Raw genomic sequence first — 25,413 nt, forward strand, 5'->3', positions numbered from 1 at the left:
AAGCAGTAAGTAATGATGTAGAAGCTGCCACAAGTGATCCAGAAGGTCTAGCTAAGACAACTGATGGAAGTGGCTATGCTAAAAAACAGATTTTTCATATCTATAAACAACCTTCCAATGGAAGAAGATACTGCCTGACTTTCTTCGCTAGAGATGAGAAATCAATGCCTGGCTTCAAAGTTCCAAAGGACAGACTGAGTTTCTTGTTAGGGGCTAATGCAGTTGGTGACTTTAAATTGAAGCCAACGCTAATTCACCATTCTAAAAATCCTTTAACATTTAGGAATTATGCTTAATCTACTCTGCTTTTGCTTTGGAAATGGAACAACAAAACCTGGACGACAGCACATCTGTTTACAGCATGGATTACTGAATATTTTAAGCTCACTTTTGAGACCTATTGCTCAGAAAATAAAATTTCTTTTAAAATATTACTGCTCGTTGACAATATACCTCGTCAACCAAGAGTTCTGATGGAGATGTACAAGAAGATTAATGTTGTTTCCATGCCTCTAACATAGCCTTTCTTCTGCAGTCCATGAATCAAGGAGTCATTTTGACTTTCAAGTTTTATGATTTAAGAAATACAGTATATATGGCTGTATCTGCCACTGACAGTGATTCCTCTGATGGATCTCAGCAAGGTAAATTGAAAACCTTCTGGAAAGGATTTACCATTCTAAATGCCATTAAGAACATTCATCACTCATAGGAGGAGGTTAAATTAGTGACATTAACAGGAATTTGGAAGAAGCTAATTTCAACCCTCATGAATGACTTGGAGGGGTTCAAGATTTCAGTGGAGGGAGTAACTGAAGATAGGGTGGAGATAGCAAAAGAGCTAGAATTAGAAGTGGAGTCTGAAGATATGACTGAATTACTGCAATCCCGTGATAAAACTTGAAATAAAAAGTTGCAAGGGTGTATGAAGAAAGCGGTTTCTTGAGATGAAATCTATTCCTGGTGAAGATGCTATGAACATTGTTAAATGACAACAGAGGATTTAGAATGTTCCATAAACTTAGTTGGCAAAGCAGTGGCAGGGCTTGAGAGGATTGACTCCAATTTTGAAAGAAGTTCTACTGTGGGCAAAATGCTACCAAATAGCGTCACATGCTACAGAGAAAGCTTTCATGAAAGAAAGTCAATTGATGTGGCAAACTTTACAGTTGTCATGTTTTAAGAACTTGTAACAGTCACCCCAACCATAAGCAACCAGCATCCTGATCAGCCAGTAGCCATTGACATCAAGACAAGAGACACCACCAGCAAAAGATTAACATTAAATGAAGGCTCAGATAATCTTTAGCAGTTTTTGGCAATACATTTTAGATAAATTTTAAATAAATATTTAAATTAAGATACATTTTTTTCAAGACAGAATGCTATTGCTTAATCTCAGTAGACTACAGTATAGTGTTAACATAACTTTTTATGCACTGAGAAACCAAAAAATTCTTGTGACTCACTTTGTTGCAATATTTGCTTTATTGTTGTGGTCTGAAACTCAACCTGCAACATCTCCAAGAATACCTATATTTAAAATGTTGAGAGGAAGAAAAATTTACCAACCAGCAGTTCCATATCTAAGTAAACCATCATTCAAATATGAAGGTGAAATAAATGCATTCCCAGATAAACAAAACTGAGAGAATTTATGGCCGGCGGACATAACATGTAAGAAATACTAAAAAAGAAGTCCTCATGGGAAGAAATAATCCAGGCAACCCCCTCGGGTACCCTCCCTCTGTGGGAGCTTTTCTGCCCTCTCAATAAATCCTGTCTTCTAAAAAAACCCAAATAATCCAACATAGTAACTTGCACCCATAAGAAGAAATAAAAATGACTGAAAATGGTAAAAAGTGTAGGTAAATATACCAATATATATGTGTACACACACATGCAAATACTTATCTTAATTCTTTACAAAAGTAAAAATGTGTTTAAAGCAATAATTATAACACCGTATTGTTGTATTCATGAAACACATAGATATAAATTACATAACAATAATAGCCCAAACAAGAGGTAAGGAAATGGAACAATATTACAGCAAAGTTATGATATTTTACCATAATTAAATCAGTACTAATCTAAAATAGATTTGAATAACTACAATAATCTCAGTAGCTACCTTCAAATAAAAAATTACTTTAAAAAGTACCAAAGGAAGTATAATAAAATACTTGTTTCACACACAAGAAAACATTAAACAAGGAGAGAAAGATGGAAAAGCAACCTAGACGTATAGAAATAGTTCAATACAGATATAAATTGAACCATATTAAACTGATATTATATATAAATGGACTGCACACTCCTTCCAAAAGACAAGATAATCAGGCTAGACTTAAAAAGGTAAGATCAACTATATTCTGTCTACTAAGGACACAGTTTAGATTCAAAGACACAAATGAGTTGAAAATAAAAGGACAGAAAAATATATACCATAGAAATCATAACTGTAAGACAATAGATCCCTATTGATAGATATGTTAGTAACAGACAAAATATAATTTAGATATGGCATGTCTAAAGAGATGGATGATACTATGGATAAAAAGGTTTATTTTATAATGAAAAGGGGCCACTATATCAAGAAAGAAGTAATAACTATTATAATATTATATACTAATATTATAACAATTACTAATGTTAATTATGTGTATGAACTTAATCGAAAGTACAAGAAAATAAAATACTGATATATATGAAAATAAAACAGACAATTAGACAATATTAACAATATAGTGGAAAATTTCAATTCTTTACTCTTCTTAATTGATGGAAATAGACAAAAAGTATATTAGGATATAGAAGATCTGAGCAACACAAGCAACTAACTTGACCTACCTAATATCTATAGAACACTTCATTGAATGACAACAAAATATACATTATTTTTAAGCATCCGTGGAGCATTCTCTAAGATAGACCATATATTATGCAATAAAGTAAGTATAAATTCATCTTAAAAGATTAAAATCAGATCAGTATTTCTCAAATTAAATAGCAACACTAGAAATAATATGAAAATTCCAAAATATGTGAAAGTAATACAATATACTTCTTTAAAAAAAAAAGAAATCAAAGAAAAATTATAAAATAGATATAAATCCACACATTTACAGTCAACTGGTTTATGAACAGTTGCCAAGATCATACAATGGGAAAATAAAAGTCTCTTTAATAGCTGGTACTGGGAAAACTGGATAACCATATGCAGAAGAATGAACCTAGACCCCTATCTCTAATATACAAAAACAAATTAAAATGGATTTTAAAAGTTATATCTAAAACCTGAAACTATGAAATTACTAGAAGAGAACATTGGGGAAACACTCCAGGACATTGGTCTGGACAAAGATTTTTGGGGGTAAGACCACAAAACCATAAGCAACACAACAAAAATAAACATATAGACATAAAGATTACATCAGGCTAAAAGTCTTTTGCATTTCAAAGGAAACAATCAACAAAATGAAGAGATAACCCACAGAATCAAAGAAAATATGTGCAAATTGTACCGCTAACAAGGGATTTATAGCCGGAACAATAAAGAGCTCAAAAAACTCAATAGTAACAGAATTAGTAATCCAATTAAAAAGCAGGCAAATTGGTAGTAGTGGAATACTACCAGTGGGGGTGTGGGGGATCCAACATCAATAAGGGTACCTGATCTCAAACCAGGCAAAGTGGGAACCATAGAAAGGCCCAAACTTTACCTGTATGATGTCCACTTGTATACCTAATCCTGAATTGTACCCCACATTTTTAAAATAAAAATTTTAAAAACAAATAAAAATAAAATAAAATAAAGAAAAAAAAATGGGCAAAAGATCTGAATAGAAATTTCTCAAAAGAAGACATCCAAATGGACAACAGGTTAAAAAGTGCTCAGCCAAATATATGGAATTTGCAACAAATTGGATAGATTTGGAGTCTATCATACTCAGTGATTTATCACAGAAACAAAGAACTGAGTTCCATATGTTCTCACTCATAAGGTGACCTTGAACAATTATAATGTTATAAGAAAGCGATTGACAGTAGTGGAAAACTGTCAGGGGAAGGGCAGTGGAACTGGCAATTGAGGGAAACTGCTAGGGGAGGGAGGGACATACCTCATCAACAAGGGTACCTGCATGATCAATGTTTGTATACCTAACCCTGAATTGTACCCCACATCTTTATAATTAATAAATAAATAAAAGTGCTCAACAACACTAATCATCAGAGAAATGCAAATCAAAACCACAATAAAGTATCATCTCACCCAAGTTAAAATGGCTCTTATTAAAAAGACAAGGAATAAAGGATGCTGGTGAGGATATGGAAAAAGGGAACCCTCATACATTGTTAATGGGAAAGTAAACTAGTACAACCACTATGGAAAACAGTAGGGAAATTCCTCAATAAAATAAAACTAGAACTACCATATGATTCAGAAATCCAATTGTTAGGTATATATCAAAAAGAAAGGAAATCAGTATCTGGAAGAGATATCTGTACTCCCAAGTTTCCTGAAATACTATTCACAATACCGACGATATAATCAACTTTAAATGTCCATCAACAGATGAATGAATAAGGAAAATGTGGTATGTATACCCAATGGAATATTATCTAGTCATTAAAAATTCCTGCACTAGTTCCCTAGGGCATATGATGGATGAAATTGGAGGTGACTATATTAAATGAAGTCAAGCAAAGAAAGATAAATATCACAGGTTTGCATTCATATGTTGGAGCTAAAAAAGTGAATCTCATGAAGATAGAGAGCATATTGATGGTTACCAGAAGTCGGGAAGTTAAGGGGAAGAGGAAATGAAGAGAGGTTGATTAATGGGTACACATATACAGTTATATAGAAGAAATTTCAAAATAAGAGAGAATAATTCAAATGTTTCTAGCATTAAAAAAAAGACAAATACTTAAGGTGAAGGATATCCCAATTACACTGGTTGGATCTTTACCAATTATATGATTGTATACATATACTCTGAAAATATGTACATTTATTATGTATTGATGAAAAAAATAAAATTATTTTAAAAATTAGAGAATAGTTTGGTCTATGTGTAAATGAAAACATGGTATATCAAAATCTATCAAATATAGCTAAAGCAGTGCTTATAGGAAAATTTAAAACTTTAAACACCTACATTAGATATAAAGATCTAAAATTAATCACCTAAGTTTTTACCTCAACAACCCATAAAAATAAGAACAATTTAAACCCAAACTATTGAGGAAAAAGAAATAACAAAGATCAGAGCAAAAAGTGATAAAATATAAAACAGGAATACAATAAAGAAAATTGATGAAACCCAAACAGGGTTCTTTGAAATGATCCATAAAATTGGTAAAACTTTAACTAGATATTGACCATTAAAAAAGGAGAGAAAAGCAATAATCAAAATCAAGAATAAAACAAAGTGAGACATTACTATAGACCTGAAGGAAATTAAAAAGATTGTAGGGAAAGATTATGCCAGGAAAGTAGAGAGTTTAGATAAAATGTACAAGTTCATAAGAGGGCACAAGTATCAAAAAATGACTCTACAAGTAGAAAACCTAAATAGATTTATATTAAGTAAAGAAATTGAATTATTAATCAGAAACTGCATTAGTTTCCTAGGGCTGTTATAGAAAATTATCATAAATTAGGTGGCTGAAAACAACGGGAATTTATTCTCTCACAGTTCTGGAGGTTAGAGTCTGCAATTAGGTGTCAAGCTCTTTCTTATAGTTTCTAGTGGTCTTATACATTCCTTGGTTTGTAGCTGCATAATTCCTCCCTGCCATTGTTGTCACATGACCATCTTGCCTCTGTGTATCTGTTTTCACATAGCCTTCCCCTCTCTGTGTGGTCACCTCTTCTTATAAGAACACTGGTCAAGTTAAATTAAGGATCCTCCTACACTGCAATTACCTCATCTTAACTAATTACATCTACAAGAACCCTATTTTTAAATAAGACACATTCTGGAGTCCCAGGAAGGACATGAATTTTAGGGGGACACTATTCAACAAGGTACAAAAAATCCCAAGCCCAGATTGCCTCACTAGTAAATTCTGTGATAATGTACTTAAAATAGAAATAATGTCAATCCAATACAATTTCTTTCATAAAATAGAAGAGGAAGTAACACATTCCACTTTATTTTATGTTTTTCTCTAATGACAAATCCAGATAGAGACATCACAAAGAAAGAAAATGACAGACTTTATAAATATAGTTGCAAAAATCCTTAACAAAATAATGACAAACTGAATCCAGCAACATATAAAATGAATAATACGCCATGACCAAGTAGGTTTTATCCTGAGAATGCATGGTTGATTTAACATCTGAAAATCCATTAATGGAATACACCAAAGCAGTAGAATACAAGCCACAATTACCTTATCTTCCCAGGAGAAACAGGAAAATTATTTGGAAATAATCCATCACCCATTTATGTTAAAATCGCTCAACAAATGATGACAGAAAATGTGACTTCCTCAACCTGATGAAGGACATCTACAAAAACCCTACTCCTAGCTTATTTAATGATGGTAGACTGACTGCTTTCCTCCAAAGATCAGAAGCAAGGTAAGGTGTCCATGCTTACCACTTGTAGTCAGTATCATACTAAAGATTCTATTCAGTTTAATGAAACAGAAAAATAATAAAGGCATACTTATTGGAAAGGGATAAGTAAAACTGTCTTTATTTTCAGACAAAATAATTGTAAATATAGAAACTTTTAAAGCAGCTACAAAAAACCTACTAGAACTAATAAGCAAGTTTAACAAGACTACAGGATTCAATATTAGTATACAAAAATTGATTTGTGTTTATATTAGCAACAAAAATTTAAGTATTGAAAACATAATATTCACAATATAATAAAAATAACTAGGAATAAATTTAACAGCAGAAATGCAGTTCCTCTATACTGAAAACTACAAAACATTGCTGAAAGAAATTAAAGAAAACTACAGATATAGAGAAATAGTGTGTCAATGGATTGAAAGACTCAATAGTGTTAAGATGGCAGCACTCCCCAAATTGATCTACAGATTAAACACAATTCTAATCAAAACCCCAGTAGTCTTTCTTTTTTTAGAAATTAGGAAGCTGACTCCAAAATTTATATGAAAATGGAAACAAACCAGAACAGCCAAGACAAATTTTGAAGAACATTGTTGGAAAACATACACTACCTGATTTCAACACTTACTCTAATAGTACAGTAACTACAATGTTAAAGTATTAGTGTGAGGATAGAGAGAGATAAATGGAGCAAACTAGAAAGTCCAGAAATAAATGCATACATTTATGGGCGATTGATTTTCAACTAAGTTTCCAAGATAATTCAATCAGCACAGAGTAGTCTTTCAACAAATAGTACTGGATTCATGTGATATCTATATGCAAAGCAAAAGGGAGCGGGAACTTAGGCCCTTGTTTCAAATCACACACAATTTGTGAATGAACTCAAAATAGATCATAGAACTAAAGAGATAAAACTTCTAGAAAAAAAAAATCTTTGTGACATTGGATTATGTAAAGATTCTTAGATATGACATTAAAAGTACTATCCAAAAAGAAAAAATTTGATAAATTGTATTTTATCCAACTAAACACATTTCCCTTAAGAAAACACCATTAGAAAATAAAAAGACAGCCACACAATTTGGGAGGCCGAGGCAAGAGGATTGCCTGAGCCCAGGGGTTCGAGGCCAGCCTGTGCAACTTGGTGAGACCTCATCTCTACAATATATAAAAAAATTAGCCAGGTGTGGTAGCACATGCCTGTAGTTCTGGTTACTTGGAAAGCTGAAGCAAAAGGATCACCTGAGCCCAGCAGGTTGACGCTGGGATGGCTGTGAGCATGTCACTCCAGGCTGGGCAACAGAGTGAGACTCTGATTTTAAAAAAAAAGACTAGCCAAGACTAGGAGGCAATACTTGTAAATTATATAGAGACTTTAGTATAGCAATGATTGTTTTAATTAATATTGTTGATGATTTTCACTTTTGAAAGACAATGCTTTAAAATATACAGTGTGGAACTTAGAAGAATACAAATTTTAAGGTAAAATAGATCTGAATTTGAATTACTGTTGTTTATCTGAAAGACTTAGGTATATTGCTTAACCTGTCTGGGCCTCAGATCTCTCATCTGTAAAATGGGAAGTAGCAGTCTCGTGAGGGTGTTATGAAGATTAAATGAGATATAGTTTATAAAAACATCTAGCAGACAGCCTGAAACAAAAAAGATACTCTAGAAAATATCATATGTTTTCCCAAAACTTAAGGTTGAAGGAAGCTCTTTAAAAAGCTTATTTAATTAAAAAACTGTTTGATAAAGTTGAATTTGTTTTTTTCTGGTTGTAAAACAGCTTATTATCTTCATAGAAATTTTAGATAGGGAAGAGTATTTTTAAAGAATAATCAACTGGGACCCCAAGCTTAGCTGATTACTATTGATATTTTAGTGTACTATTTTATTTCAAAATTTCCTAAGTATATGTTTGTGGGGCTTGGTTCTTGTTTTATTTCTGAATTTGAATAGTTAAATAGATAATCTAAAGGCAAATGTGTTTTTCTTTTAACAAAATATTTGCAATAACTTGGGTAGTAGTAAGAATTTGCTGGCAGATGAAAACTTTTCATGTTAGTGAATAGGTTTGTGGATGAAGACTGAGAATAATAGTCCAAGATTATTTATCTGTCTATCTATTTACCTATCTATCCATCCTCTATCTATCCTCTTCATCCACTCATCAATTCATCCACCCACCCATTCATTCATTTTCTATCCACCTCCCCATCCATCCTCTACATCTGTCTAACTATTGATCTTAGAAGGTAAATATTAAAGCGAATTGAAAAATGACTTCATATTTTTCTAAAAGCAAAATCTGATTGATTCATTTCTTTAATAAGATCTAGTTTTGTCATTTAGGTTTATACAGAGGACATTTTTCATTATTCAAATGAACTAAGCTTGAGCTTCAACATTTGACAAAAATATACATGAAGTATGCATTAAGATAAAAAACATCTTATTAAAAATACTCTATAAGCAAAAATGTATTGAAAAGGACAATATTTCAATTACCCAATTCCTCCTTTGTATGTTAAGTTTTAATAGGATCTTTCTAAGTGAAATGGTAATTGCTATAATTAAAAGGTAAGCTTTAATAAATTTTTTAATGTATATTTCCCAAAAACGGAGAAAGTAATACACTCTATTTATTTACTATGCTTTTGCAAGTCAGGTGCTTTCTAGTTCTTTGCTTTCAACAAAATTGAAGGGAGACAACAGAATTGCCAGGTTATAGATCATTTAAAATAATTTTCAGTTATGATCACTCTAAGATTTTTGGCATTTAACTCAAACAGAGTTCACAGAATTGAGTGGCATTGCTATATCAAAAGTCCTTTCATTCCCATCTACTTATTTAAGTAAACATGTTTCTCAGCACATACATATTTAAAAATGAAAAATATTGTAGGGCCAAAAGTGATGCTGAATCTTGTCTCTTTGCATGGATAAGTAGTATTTTTCAACAGTTAATAATACAATAATACTAATTAAATAATACTAATTTAAAAGTCCTGACAATTTCATGAAGAATTTTTGTTATGGTGTTATTGTCACAGGAAATTAAAATTTTTATTTAAACTTTATACATGTTTTTAGTGTTGAGAAGTATAATAGTGTGATCAATAAGATGCTTTTAGTCATAAAAATATATTACATTGGGACAAAATTAGAAAGAAGAATTCAAGGAATTAGATTTTTCATTGAGATAGAATTCAAGGAGAGGAATTATCAATGTAAAATTTCTCAATGTGAAAAAATAGTTTAATTATAAATTTTTAAGTGGATGAGAGTAGGTATAAATCACTATACTATTTAGATTTGTTTGAATTCACTAGAAGATTAATGTAATCATTCTATTATACTTACAATCTGCCCAAAATTACACAGTTGCAGCTACTTAAACTGATATCCATTAATAATTTCTTAACACCCACTAAGATGTGGAAGGGGTGATCATTTTTCAAATTTCTTTTAGAAGATACAGAGCAAAATATTTGAAAACCATCGTTCTAGACTCTATACAACATGAAAGTTGTAGTATGACCATCAAGGCTCTTCAATATCTAGCCCCTTCCTATCTCTCTCGTTCTTCCTTTCTCACAGTCCCTGAATTGTAGCCTTGGTCTACTCTTCTTCTAACCTCCAAGTCTTTAAAACAATGCTATTGCTCATCCCTGAAAAGACTTTTTTTGCCTTTTTCTGATGAATGAAACTCTCCTGTCCCGTAAGACTCACCACCTCCAAGAAGCCACCCTGATTACCCAGGCAGAGTTAATTTCTTTCTCCTCTGTGTTCCCAAAGCACTAACAGGTCCCTCTGTCATAGCACATACAGGTTTCTGGGATTGCTTATTTGGACATAAGTCTTTTCTAGTAGTTGGTGACTTCTCTTGTTCACCTTTGTATTCTCAAGTGTCTAAGCACATAGTAGGTGCTAAAAAGAATTTATTAAATAAATAACAGATTGGATGGGTCCTGGCATCCTCACTGTCATTTCTTTATTAACAATGTTTGATATATTTCTAAATTAACTAACCCAGTCATCCCATGTCTCTCAGTACAACCTGCTAATTTCTTCTCACTGCCTTGCTTGGGTTCTGCTTATCCTTCAGTGCCCTCCGCCCTTGTATTCACCAGTAATTGCCCAGTATAGTACCTCTCTTGTTGCCAGTGTTCTTAGCAAAGTTGGCAGTTTGGAACTCACTGAGCATTTTTTCATAAAAACAATGTTCCAAGTAATGGTTAGTTTAGGCCACAGAGCCTAATCCACCGAAATGTAGTGAAAATACTAGGTATTTCCAATAAAAGAAGATTCGGCCCTAGAAAAGTTAAATTTAAAAAAAGTTGATGATGCAACACATTTTTTCAAAGATGGTTTCTATACTTTTGTTTTTTAAAGTGTTCATAGAGAATGTATCTTTTCCCTACAGGGTATGGAATCATTACAATGGTTTCAACAGGAGGGAGAGAAGCTAACGTTTGTTAAATGCCTGCTCTAGGCCAGGCACTATGTGCATTTTCTGCATTGTATCACTTAAGCCTTGCAACCCTTTTGTCAGATGTCAGATAACCTTTGCTACATTACAAACCAACCCACACGGACACATCACTTACTAGCTCAGGATTCTGAGAGCTGGGCACAACTGGGTGATTCTTCAACTTGCCTCTCCTGGGCTCACTTCTGCTGTTGCACCCAGCTGGTAGATGGTAGAAGGGCACGAGCTCACAGATCTGGTAATTGGCAGGCTGTTGGCTGGAGCACCTCAGTTTCCCTTCATGGGGCCTCTCCAGCAGGCTAGCTCAGACCCGTGGCTACAATGTCAAAGAGGACAAAAGTGGAAGCTGCAGAGCCTCTTGAGGCTTGATTTCAATCTGACACACTCTCTTCCTCCACACCTACTGGTCAAAGCAAGTCACAAGGCCAGATCCAAAGAGCTAGGAAATAGACACCACCTTTTTATGAGAGGACATGCAAAAAAACATGTGTGACCATTTTTAACAAACCACACAAGGGGCATTATTATTCCATTCTGTGTGTACCAAAACCTGCCCAGTACATCATCTCAGTAGAAGCAGGATATGAACCTAGATTTGTCTGACCCCCTGAATTTGTCTACTCTGGACCATACCATAGTGTCTCAAGCACCCTTCATTTTCTTCCCTTTCATTCTTGATCTTTCTCCTGCCCAGTCTTTCCCTACCCATGTCCCAATTCTGAGAGGAGCAAGCAGAAGAAAAGAGCAAAGGAGCAGTATGAGTCATACCTGGTGGTATGCTACCTTCTCTGGCTGAGTAACTAGAATCTCAGGGAAACAAGGCTGGCAGTAGAATAAATGTTAGGAGATTATTTTCATACCTTTCTTTCTTGTTTTCTTTTCACCAAATATTGTCCTCAAGTCCCATCTCTTCTGCTTATTGGCTACATACTTGGCAAAGCACTTAACCGCTGTGAGCCTCCATGTGCTCATCTGTAAAATGAGAGTAATAATTCCTACATCTATGAGTTGTTGTGAAGTTGGAATGAAATAATAATGTATGCAAAATCACTTTGAAAACTGTAGGACATACTCTAGCAACATGATGAATTATTTATGCTTCCACTCAGGGTCAAAAAGGAAGTGTAGTCACGCTGACTGTGGCTCTGACAACCACCAGGTGCTTTCAAGGCTTTTCAATGAAGTGTGGGCTTAGACAAATGGGAAATCTAATAGACCACTCTCCACAGTTGGCTGCATCTCCAGCCAGCACAGATATGATTATAATTAGAGTTTCAAGAGTCTGTTTCATTTCAAAAGGATTCCGTGGCACAGTCTGCCATCTACCTGAGGTATGTGGCCAGAAGCGGATCCCTGTGGCAGGTGTTTTCATTCAGGCCCGTTTGCTGCCTTTCCTATGCTATCAGGAGTGTCTGTTTCTATTATACTCATTATTTTCAGATGCCAGGTGAGAAGAGATTTTCCATATGTGAGATTTCAGACAGTGGCCACAAAGCAAATACGTAGCTCTCCCTCTCTCTCTCCCCACTTCCTAAATGAACAACAGCTCGGACAAACTCACTTTAGCAGAGCCAGAACTTTTATTAGCAGCCAGAGAATAGTCTGTAATGGGAGGAATTACTTTGCCAAGGCATCTCTCCCAGGAAAAACATTTGTTAGCCCATCGAGGAACCTGTGAAACCTCTTATTAGAAACTGTAGAAAAGTCAATTTCTCCATTCTTAGCTGCTAAAGAATTCAGAACACACCTCACTGCGGATCTTTAATTAACAATTCAAGTGCAAGAAGAGTTGAGCCCACCGGAGACAGGCGGAGATGACCAAGTGAGCAAGACTCCACATCAAAGCAAAGTGCAACCTAGGTGTTCAAAATTTCAGACCCCATTACCTGCTTGTCTGCAGGGCCCTTTTGATCATCCTAACTCTCCACTAGGCAAAGAGGTGGCAGGCGTAAGATTAACCTGGTTGTCAGAGACAGATGACTTTACTTTTTGCTTCTTTTTATCTATCTAATGATTTTCCAATTTTAACCAGTAATGCTAAGGAACCACAACTGTCATGAGAACCCTTGATGGGACTTCTCTGAATTTTCAGGGAAAGGAAACAGCATCCAAGGTTTGTGATCACTGGAAATGCTAGTGATGAACATTTTTCAAGGACCAATTCCAAGAAAGGTTACCGTACACCCCATGCTCACCCAATATTCTTGCTACACTGAACTATTGAGGGTTTTCAATTCCCACATCTCATCTAATCTATTATGCCACTGATTGTAAGAAACTATTGTTTTATGTAGCAATCAAAAAGAATAGTTGCTGCTAATTAAATTGTGACAAATATGGAGAAATAGACCATGTTCTTTCAGGTGACCAATTTGTGTTTCTCTCTTGGGAGTGCCTCTTGCCCCACCTGCTCGCCATAATCTCTCCAAAATCACATCTCACTTTAGCATTTGACTAGTATTTACCATCCAGTTCATATGAATTTGGGAAGCATATTTTGAGCCTCCTATAAACAGGGACCGTATTCTTTTACCCTGAGGGTCCTTCAATGCCGTGTGCGGATGCAGCGTTCATGCATTTTTGCCCCTTCCACCATATGAGGAGGCAGCCAGAGACACCATCTATGAAGTAGAGAGCCAGCCTACATCAGACACCAAATCTGCTTGTGCCTTGATCTTAAACTTCCTAGCCTCTACCACTGTGAGAAATAAATTTCCATTATTTATAAATTACTCAATCTAAGATATTTCGTTATAGTAGCAGGATCAGACTAAGATGCAACCCAGTCTCTACTATAATTCTTTTATTGTGAGCTGCACACTGGGACCCTTTGCTACAGAAGCTGCTGCTTAGCTCAAGAGAGGGCACTGGTTATTTCACACCAGAATGAGGAGTAAAGACATGTCTAGAAGTGGAGAGTGGAACAGAGAGGAAGCAATTTGGGTGAGATGACTGAGCTGGGATACAAATGCAGGTGCTTCCATTAGCTCATGGCTAGGGAGAACATTGGCAACTGATAACTCTCATGAAATGTTACTCATGTGGCCCTTGAGTCAGCTCACTTCAAGCCAGTGAATGTCTCTTGTCTTCATCCTCCGACCCAGGCACTGTGCCAGGCACTCAGAAGTGGTAAGACCCATTCCTGCCCTTGGGGAACTTACAGTCTAAACTCTTAAAAATGAAGTTCCATGAGCAAGTACCTTGTTCAAAATCACTGTTTGTCAGTGGTGTATGCAGTATTGGAACCCAAGTTTTCTTTTTTAAAGCTTCTCTCTTTTCAGCCATGCCATACTGCATCTTCTAATCACATGGAAATATAATTACTTATCACTGTTTTTCAGTTGCAGTTGTTAAAATGTATTTAGCTCTGCCTAACTTAATAGGTAGTTATCAAAGACACAAATCAGAGTGTAAAAGTATACTATAAATGTTGAAAATGTTCATATCTATTAAATGTATTTGATATATTTATAGTGAAAGTGAAACTGGTTATCTCTGGGGGAGTTGAGTGATGTCTATTATCTATTTTTATACTGTTCTGTATTTTTTAATTTTTCAAAAATGAGATTGCATTGTGTTAAAAGTTATTTTTAAAATCAAACAAATATGTACATATAAATGCTTTCAGGCCATAATGTGCTAATAAGTGTCAGCTACTAAATTTATGGCAATGTAAGGAGCCCCTCAAGTGCCATGCATAGGGTGAAAACACAACCACCTTCCCTCAAGGAATCCTGGTGGAAATTTGGTTTCAATGATGATATGTATGTGAACTTGGGTTCCCAGATCTTTGAGAAAATGAACACTAGTGAGCCTTCTGTTGGGCCCAGGCACCCTGGAATTTCTTCATGCCAGATGTAAGCTTTCTTTTGTCTCCATGGAAACAACCCTCTGTTAACAAGTGCCCATCCTCTTATCGCAATGAGATTTAATAATTTCCTCTCATATACTTACTAACCTTTGAACAACTACTTGTATACAAGAGAAAAAAAAAAGAGTTCCTTTTCTTTGGAAAAATGAAGTTTGGGCTTACCCAGCCATCTAGTAAATCAAGTCATGTGACAGAATTGTCTAGGAATGTCAGCCTAGTAGCTCCAGGCATTCACACTTACCACATATCAAAGTAGCAGAAGGAATGTATTCCTAACTTAATACAAGTGTCCTTCTAGACACTTATCATGTTGGTACATGCTTTCAAGCAGTGTGCTTCATAGCTGTTAGGTAAAATAATATTTTACAATGTGTTATGATTTTAAAGGCACTCTCAGTTTCACTTTTATTTCATTTAATTATCACAACATCCCTATGGGAAATACATTATTACCTACTTTGCAAGAGGAAACCAAGGTTCAGAAAGGCTACATGGTGAGTCCAAGATTACAAAGTCAAAACTCAATGCCAGATCTTTTTACTTCAAATGCCAGGCAATTTCCACTACTTTTCCAAAATTAAAAATTTGGCCTGAGATCTCCTCCTACAGAGGGGAATGTGCAGGATGGGAATGATTCCATTCCTCATGAAGCCAACTACTGCAGAAAGAGACAAGAGGGAGAAGAGAAGCTAATGTCTATTAAGCTTCTGCTCTGTGTAAACTGTTACCTTTGTATTAGCTCATTTAAGCATCATCTCTTTCTCCCATGTGATCGAGAAGAAGCAGATATTAAGCAAGATTTAATTACTTCCCCAAGTCACATAGCTCACAACTGGCAAAAATGGACTAACAAGCCCAGACTTTCTGACCCCTCAAACCCACAATCTTTTCTATTTCATTACAACTCACATTGTATTTGTACACATGGTAGATTTTAAAAGGCAAACAACAAACAAATATTCTGTTTTAGAAGGTGGTATTCTTAAGGACATACACATGTACACACGCTTTCTTTCCCCTTGCCTTCCAGCCCAGTTTTCTGTGTGACACTGCTGACATGTTCTTTTGCTTCCTGGCAGGGTGTGTGCTTGTGATATCTGTGATTGATCAGCTGGCGCAGGTTCACAACTCGACAGTCCAGGCCTCAATGGAGAGACTGTGCAGCTATTTGCCTGGTAAATATGGAAAGGGTCATCTGCTGTGGGTCTGCTTGTCTTCTCACTCATGAGTCACCATAACTGAGTTTATATCCTGCAGATGCTTATGGAGCATAATCTGATTGTGTTATTTCTGTGAGTTGATATTCCTATGGGCCACATAGAAATTAAAAACAAAAAACACTCTAGGCAATTTCTCCTAGACATTCATTTTCCCCAATGGCACAATGAAATTGCTGTGGACGTTTAAGGAATATAATGTTGAAGGGCCAGTTTTCATTTGATGTGTCACATTAATAATGGTTTGATTGTCTGGTGATCATTGCCTTAATTTCTAAGTCAAAATAATTTTATGTTAATGGCCAATATACACATACCAAGATACACACATGGACCTATCAACACAGAGCTTTAAACTGAGAAAACAACTGATCTCAAACCCCCAAGTGGGAAATTGATCTGGGATATTCCACTGATTTCAACTGTATCTCAATAAAGTCCCTTATCTATCCTGCAAAAAAGGAACCAATTAGTGATCCAAACAAGTTGTGCAATTGTTTTTCAACCTTAATAGGAATCAAATATTAGTTTTCTTTCTCTTATAGACTACTATTACCTGAATGGTCATAATGGATAAACTTATTTGAGGGTCAAAATTTCATTCACTTAATGGAAATTAGTTTATCAAGGATGCCTACTCTTTTTTTTTGGCTACATAAAGTAGTTGGAAAAATGGCAATTGTATCTTTCTTGACATGGTACTCTATACCAATAGCATCAAAGATTTTTCAGAGAGTGTGTTGTATACAGTCATAACTTGCCTTCACAGGCTAAAATGTTTAGAACTCAAAAATAAAGACTAGGAGAGGATGATATATAAATATATGTGTTTACAATGTCTCAAATTGACCACTGTTAAGATTTTGACATATTTACACCATCTTTCTTTTGTAAAATGAAGCATGGCAGTTAAACTTGAAACTCTTCAGCATCCCCTTCACCCCGTTCTTTGTCCCCTCTACCTCCCTAAAAGGAATCACCTACATAGACTTAATGAGTATTGTTCTTGTCAGATTTTATACTTTCATATTCCCAAGTATTAATCCATAATGATACATAGTATTGTACTTCCAGTGATATTTTTAAGCTTTTCTTGATAAAAATAAGACAAATATAGAAAACCATGCAAACCAAATGTGTAGCTTCATCAGGTATTGAAAGGTGAACACCCTTGTCAATATAGCCCAAGTCAAGAAATAACAGATAGGTAGCCTACCTAGCAGTCATACCCACATGCCCCATCTCACCCCACTAAAGCACATCTTGCATTTTATGGTAATCATTTCCTTGCATTTCTTTATAGTTCTATCACCCAAGAGGACATCCCTAGACACCATAACTTTGCCCAGTATTTAAATTTTCCAAGTGTCTTTTGAGTCTGTTTTAATCTACAAGTTTTCTTCCCATCCCTTCTATTTTCTAATAATTTAGCTGTGGAATTTGACCAGCAACATTTTCCACAGTCTGGATGGTGTTGATTGTAGCCCTGTAATATAATTGAATATATTTCTCTGTGTACCATATTTCCAAAAATTGGCAGCTTGATCAGAGGTTTAACCCGACTCCAGCTTAATTCCTTTGGCAAGACTATAAGTAGTATTGTTTTCTTGAATCAGGAAGCCACCATAAGTGGTTTTATCTTTTTGTAATGGTAGTAGCTATTGCTGTTCAATAATGAGATCTGTTAATTTATTGGAAGTTAAAAACTATGATATTCTAATCTACCATTTTTTAATTAATTTATATATTAGACACTTTCTCTCATAATCATCATATTTAGGAATATTTTCCCCATATTTCTATAGTATTGCTAAGAAATACCATATAGTAAAGTAAGGATAAATGCTTGATTATTAATATTTTCCTTTACTTATCAGTTTTAAAGATAATGCATTGGTTTTCTACCATAATCACAAAATAATCAATTAGTTTTCCTTAAAACATCATGATGAACTCATGAATTTAGCCCTTCTTAGTGGGTTTCAGTCAATTGCAGTTCTTTCCCTTTGGAAGTTAAAGTGGCAGCCTCTTCAAGTTGACTCCAGAGTCCTTTTGACATGTCTAAGTAACCTTTGATCGCTTCCTCACTAACTGGTATAACAAGGTGTTCCACCACTGTCTTGTACATTTCCAACCTCAGGCTTAAAATAAGACATTTCTTTTAGAAGCCCTGGTTTCTTTTAGTGAGAAGTTAAATTTCAAGACCACAATTTGGATGCTTAGGAATGCTTATTGCTACTGAGTTGGCCATTCTTTCTAGGCCTCTTTGGTGGACAGCAATAGGAAATATATAGTGTACATTTATATATATTTTTTTAAGATGAAATATCTGAGTTCATACTGCCACTTCAGATTCAAACTCAGAACAACAGAATTTTTTTTCTTAATCTCTTTTGTATCATATCTGTATTTCCTTCTTTTCACACAAAGTCCTAATTGTCAAGGGCAATGAGATTGACAGAATTAAAATAGCCCATAATTACTAATTTACCTATTCCTTATTGCACATGTGATAGTCTTAGACTATCAATAATATATATTATATAGCATAGATGTAATACATAAAATATACAGATATTATATATTTATATATTATAAATATATTTCATGATTATTGAAAGCAGTTAAAATTGTTTTTTGCATATGTCCTCCCCATTTCTCCACCCCTTTTAATCACCATAATCTGGGCATATAGTCATTATATATTATACCCATCCCCTTTTCACCATCACTTAGTCTTAACTCCATTAGCAACTGCATGATTAATGTTTACAACCAGTCAGCATGTGGATGTCTCCCTAGCTGAGTTGTTTAAAGTTCATTTCTCAGAAAAGGCTCATGGGAACAATATTCCCTGAATTCTTGAATGTTGATAACAGACTGTCTGTACCCTTTATAATTGAAAGTTGATTTTTTTTTTCAGGTATAAAAATCCTTGGCACAAAATTTCTCTCCCTGAGCATCTTAAATATGTTGTTTAAAAGCCTAATAATAATCTAATTTTCTTTTTCCTTATGTCATTTGATGTTTTTGCCTTGAAGTTCAGATAATTTTTTTTCCTTTTTCCTACAAAGTTTACATCTAACTAGAATATGTCTTGGTGTAGGCTATTGTATATTGATATTCTCAGGAATGCAGTGTACTTTCTCATTGTGATTTCAAATATATATTTCCAGATTTCAGGAAAACTTTTAGTATTTGTTCAGCTTCCTTGATTTGGTTTTCTTTTTCCAGGATTTCTATTATCCATATTTTGAAATTTCTTTGCCTGTCTTCAATATTTTGCCTATCTTTTGAATGCCTTTTATCTTTTCATTTATTTTAATCTTAAAATAGTTCCTTATTTTTACTTTTTATTTCACTTATGACATCATCTATTGTTTTCACCTGTTCTTGTGTTCATTCTAGTTTAGACTTCCTTTCTTTATTCTTTTATTCATTTTTAATCATTTTGATTAAAATTTTAATTAAATTTTAATATTTGAGTTTGTCTAATTCTGATTTCTGCTACTCTTGTATATCATTTTATTAATGACAGCTCATTTTGAAATAATATGTTATGTTTTAATCTCTCTTCTTGGGGCATGATTTTCTGGCATGCTTTTACTATCTGTGGGGATGTTATTCTGTTCCTTAATCTTTTTTTTTTTCCTTATAATAACTTTGTATGGGAGTTGACCTAGATACATTTTTGTTGCTCATTTTTTGGTAAAATTCATTTTCAAAAACTCTTAGAAAGAGAGGTGGTTCTGGGTAGTTTTTCTAAATGCACGGAGCTCCTTCTTCTGTTGTTTTAGGGTAGTATTAAAATATATATATGCGGCAGCTTGCTTTCTGAGATTTTCTGACTTTGTTCTCCCACCCACTTTTATCTGGACTTTCTCTCTACTTTATTTCTACCCAGTTTCTCCTCAGGGTGGGCCTTGCAGTTTCTCCTCAGGGTGGGGCTTGTCCTGTGAGAGAGGCCTGGTAGGTCTGTTTCTAGAATCTGTGGGGTCACTACTCACTCTATCCCCTGCATTTTTCTAAACTTGAGCTCCTTGTACTCACTAACTATTGCAGTGGCCAAAACCCCTCCCTGCTCCAGCTGCTGTTCTCTCATTGGCCCACCATGCTTTCCAATCATTACCTGTTAGCTATTTGGGGACTCTCCCATTCTGAGGTTTACCTGATATCCACTGCTTTCCTCTACTTTCTCTGGTACTGAAGTTGACAATCTGCATGTATTGTGGTTGTAAAGTGATTTGTCCTCAGTTAATTGTATGTTGGAGTGCATGGGGACACATAGGTCTATTGTACTTACTGTCTATGGGGTTTTGATTTTGCTGTCTGGACACTTTTGGGGGGTTGGGAGGGGAAGGGGAAGGGTGGGGAGTCAAAGAGATTCTAAAATTCTGCTGCCTCCACTATCATATTTCCATAATGCTTCCTTGTGGAGACTTTAATCTTATATCCATGTTTTACTGTATGTGTTGTTCTGCGACTTGCTTTTTAATCATCATTATGTTTTTTAATATCTATACTTGTTCAGATAAATAGACCTAGGTCAAGCCTCTTAATCATGCTTTAGTCTTTTGCCATGTGAATGTCCTATGTTTTGTTTCTTTATTCTCCTATTATTGACCATTCACAATCTGTTATAATCCTTACTTTATATTTTCACATCTCTGAGTTAGAGAAGAAGGAAGGAAATATTATTACATTTTATAAAAGGAAAGCAGTGAGGAACAGTCACAGTTGTCATTAAGCTTTCTTATATTGTGTCGCCATCTCTGTGTGATAGACCATTCTGACAGGTATAACCATTTGTACCTCGAGGCCGATCTTCTTTTTTTAGCAAAATTGTGTTGTCCAAAGGTGAAAGCCTGACAAAAAATCTTATTCCCTAGATTATCCACTCTTCCTAATGTACTAGCAAAATGTAAAACAACAAAACAAGATGGCTGGTGTTCAAGGTGCCATCTTGGCTCCTTCTGACATAGAACAGCAAAATGTCAGAGCTTGCCAGGCTCAGTGGCTCAGCCTATAATCCCGCGCCTTTGGGAGGCTGAGGTGAGTGGATTGCCTGAGCCCGCGGGTTTGAGACCCGCCTGGGCAGCAAGACCTCATCTCTACAATAAATCAAAAAATTAGCCGGGTGTGGTAGCACATGTCTGTAATTCCAGCTACTTGGAAGGCTGAGGTGGAAGGATTGCCGGAGCCCAGCAGGTCGAGGCTGTGGTGGCTGGGAATGGCCACTGCACTCCAGTCTGGGTTACAGAGTGAGACTTCAACTCAAAAAAAAAAAAAATATCAGAGCTTGCTGAAGTAAAATGAGAGTCTGAAAGTCAGATTCTGGTGATGTGGAAGTTGGCATTTCCACCAAGGGGAGCAAGGAAAATACTCTGGTTTTCTGTGGTGGGTTGCCTTTTCAATTGGAGCAATTTCAAAGGATTAAGAAGGCTGATGGTGGTTATTTTCATTTTATTAATTCATGTTTTACCTCCAGATGAAAATATGGCACTCAGTTCAAGTTGAAGGACAGGATGGGTAGTATTGTTCCCATTTTATGAATGCAGAAAACAGTACACAGGAACAGAGTGGTAATGTGAGTTGTATGGAATAACAAAGATAGACTGTTTCCTAACTGAGGGATTCTCCTAGAAAACATAAAAGGCCTGTTCTTCTAGAACTATTGCCTTCTCTCTGGTAAGCCAGGAGAATGGGGAATAAAAGGAGGCGAAATTATTATGCACATAAACAAGCAATTATTTTTTTAAAATTATTTTTAAGTATTACTTTCACCTCCAAAGCTAAGCACAAAAAAACATAACCTTAGCAGGGAAATCACGTAAGCAACATTCTTGAGAATAATCACTCAGTAAATCGTGTTGCCCTTCCCTATGCCTGGGAAGATAGATTTTTTTCAAGTTGTGCAAAGCTTTTCCGACCTTCAGTTTCACCTACTGCTTTTGCCTCCGGCTCTCATTAGTAAACACCTTGGAAGAATCTCAGAATTGTTAATGGAAAAATGATTAATGGAATATTTCTCACTAGGGGTCAGAAGACTCATATGCCCCGAGAGTCTTGCTAGAACTTCACTTTCTTGGGTCACCGATGCAGAAATCTCATCTCTGTGGAAAATGATAGTTAAAAACTCATATCGTCTCAAAAGGAAGAAGGCAACTTCCTCATATTCTGTAGGTTCTGAAAATCGACATGCATTCTAGAATATGTACTCACAAAATTGTGTAGTCACTTGGTCCCGCTGTGTTTCAGTAGTTCATGTATAACGATATCTATTATACTTGAGGTAGACAAGACCTCACATGAAATGTCCTAAGCACATTGAAATGTATACTACAAATAACAAGGGCTTTTCAAGTAAAATACTTTAATCTCAGCTGAACAACTTGCTATGTCTGTGATCGTAAGTTCTCTAAACCTCAATGTTCTTGCCTGTAGAATGAGGATAAAAACAACTCCTTCAAAAGATTCTTATGAGCCGGGCTCGGTGGCTCAGCCTGTAATCCTGCGCCTTTGGGAGGCTGAGGTGAGTGGATTGCCTGAGCCCACGGGTTCAAGACCCGCCTGGGCAGTGAGACCTCATCTCTACAATATAAATCAAAAAATCAGTCGGGCGTGGTAGCGCATGCCTGTAATTCCGGCTACTTGGAAGGCTGAGGTGGAAGGATCGCCGGAGCCCAGCAGGTCGAGGCTGCGGTGGCCGGGAGCGGCCACTGCACTCCAGTCTGGGTGACAGAGTGAGACTCTAACTCAAAAACAAACAAAAAAAAGATTCTTATGAGAAGGAAGTGATGGTAAACATTAAGGTGACTTACAAATTGGAATGTCCTGGGTTTTATTTACATACACATAAATATACACCTCATGTCTGATGACTATTCAGCTGGTCCCTTTTTAACCCTGTTTTGCCCTTTGAAATGGCCACATTTTCTTTTTTCTTATGCTGTTTCAAGTCTCTACTCTTTGAATCTGTAGAAATTGAAAACTCTTGTACCTTCCTTGTCACAGGCAAGATTGAACAGTATAATTTTTACTTTAGATAAGTTACTATCAATATACTAGTGCCAATCTTTTCTTCAGTTCTATCAACAGTCAGATTACCATCTGAACAAGGCTCACTGGGGGCGCTATCTGGCTCTTAAGTTTTTGCATATTTCTATTCTGCATCTTCCATGTAGGTCTTAGAATTTAGCTCTCAGAGGGCCATCCTATATCCCACATCAGTCATTGCTCCAGGGGCCTCTCAAGAGAACACTCATAGAATCCATTTGAGGAAACTGATTGTTCAAATGGTCCTGCTCAGAGAGTGAGGAGAACCCTGCAGCCATTCACTTTGGCTTGAGTTAAGCAGAATTCTAAGAAACATACATATAAACTCCTCTTATCTTATGGTAAAGAAGACAAATCTGTTCTGCCTTTCAGCCAGCACTGAGGGTTTATCAAAGAACATCCTAATGTCCACTTGAAAATTTCTCCACTCTAGGCTAAGCTAATGCTACATTAGCAATACTTTAAACTTGCTTCCAAAGTGCCTTGCTCCTTCACTTAATTTTGAATGTCTCTTACAAAAGTCTCCAAACTTAGCAGATGCTATAGTGAAGGGGCCAAATCCTACTCCCATGTTTTTCAATGAGGAAACTGAAGTCCAGAGAGCGGATGCAACTTCCCCAAGGCAGGAAGCCAGTGAGCTTGTGTTACAACTCAGGTCTCTGAATACTATAATGACATCAAAGCTTCTTGAGTCTCTCCAAAAAAGGAGCATCCAAGGGAGAGGGGATGGGTTTTTTTTGTTTTTTTTTTTTTTTGAGTTGGAGTCTCACTGTCGCCCAGACTGGAGTGCAGTGGCCGCTCCCGGCCACTGCAGCCTCGACCTGCTGGGCTCCGGCGATCCTTCCACCTCAGGGATGTGTTTTTTAAAAACAGTCTAACTGTATCTATATTTCCCATACCATATAATTCGACCATATAGAGTGTACACTTCAGTAGCTTTTAGTGTGTTCACAGAGTTGTGCATCTATCACCACAATCAACTTTAGGACATTTTCATTATACCAAAAAGAAACTCCATGCCCTTTCGCCACCACCCGCAAACACCCCTTCTCCCCAGCCCTCCATAACTACTAGTCTACTTTCTGTCTCTATGAATTTGCCGGTTCTGGGCATTTTATATACACTGAAGCATACTGTATGTGCTCTTTTGTGGCTGGTTTCTTTCTCTTAGCATAATGTTGTAGAAGTCCATGTTGTAGCATTTATCAGAACTTCATTCCTTTTAGTGACTGAATAATAAATAGTCTATTGTATGGGCATGCTACATTTGCTTATCAATTTATTAGTTGATGGACATTTGAGGAGGTCCACTTATTGGCTATTATGCAAAATGCTGCTATGAATATTGTGTATGACTTTCTTATGGACATATATTTTGGGGGGGGTTAGGTATACATATACATAGGAGTAGAATTGCTGGATCAAATAGTCACTCTGTGTTAAATAATTTGGAGAACAGCTAGACTGGTTACCAAAGAGACTGCATCATTTTATATTCCCACCAGCACTATATAAAGATTCTATTTTCTCTACTTTCTCACCAACACTTGTTATTTTCTCTCTTTTTTATTATAGCCCATTTTAGTGGGTGTGAAGTTGTATCTCATTTTGATTTTGACTTTCATTTCCTTGATAGCTAATGAGGGTAAGCATCTTTTTATGTGCTCTTTAGACATTTTGTATATCTTCTTTGGAAAAATGTCTATTCAGACCATTTGCATGTATTTTAAGTGAACTATTTGTCTTTTTTTATTGAGTTGTAACAGTCCTTTATATATTCTAGTACTATGTGCTAGATTATTTGATATGTGATTTGCAAAAACTTTCTTCCATTCTGTGAGTTGTCTTTTTACTTTCTTTATGGTATCCTATGAAGCACAATTTTTTTATTTTAATAAATTCAAATTTATCCATTTTTCCCCCCTGTTGCTTGTGCTTCCTAAGAAAGGGCATATCTAAGAAAACATTGCCTAACCAAGGTCAGGAAGATTTACATCAAAGTTTTCTTGTAAGAGTTGTGCAGTCTTAGCTCTTACATTTAGGTCTTTGATTCACTTTGAGTTAATTTTTTTTTTTAATTAATCAATATTTTTTATTATGGTTTTGTGGGGTACAGTTCAGGGTTAGGTGTACAATTACGTTTCATTCAGGCACCCTGTTGATAAGAGGT

The 25,413-nt window shown here is 35.6% G+C and overlaps 1 protein-coding gene across 2 annotated transcripts in view; it reads left to right on the plus strand.

Annotated features, from left to right (window-relative positions):
* The window catches only part of AOAH (acyloxyacyl hydrolase), a 208,752-nt gene that overhangs the window by 13,962 nt on the left and 169,377 nt on the right, over positions 1-25,413 (plus strand). Inside the window, exon 2 of one of the 2 annotated variants that reach the window (XM_008063260.1) lies at positions 16,050-16,145. The exons of the other annotated variant lie outside the window; for it this stretch is intronic. Within the exon in view, the coding sequence (XP_008061451.1) occupies positions 16,050-16,145 (96 nt within the window). The remainder of the gene's footprint in view (positions 1-16,049; positions 16,146-25,413) is intronic. 2 annotated transcript variants of the gene reach the window in all.

The sequence above is a fragment of the Carlito syrichta genome, unplaced genomic scaffold, assembly GCF_000164805.1.
Source record: "Carlito syrichta isolate Samal-C Ts95f unplaced genomic scaffold, Tarsius_syrichta-2.0.1 Scaffold98159, whole genome shotgun sequence".
NCBI lineage: Eukaryota > Metazoa > Chordata > Mammalia > Primates > Tarsiidae > Carlito > Carlito syrichta.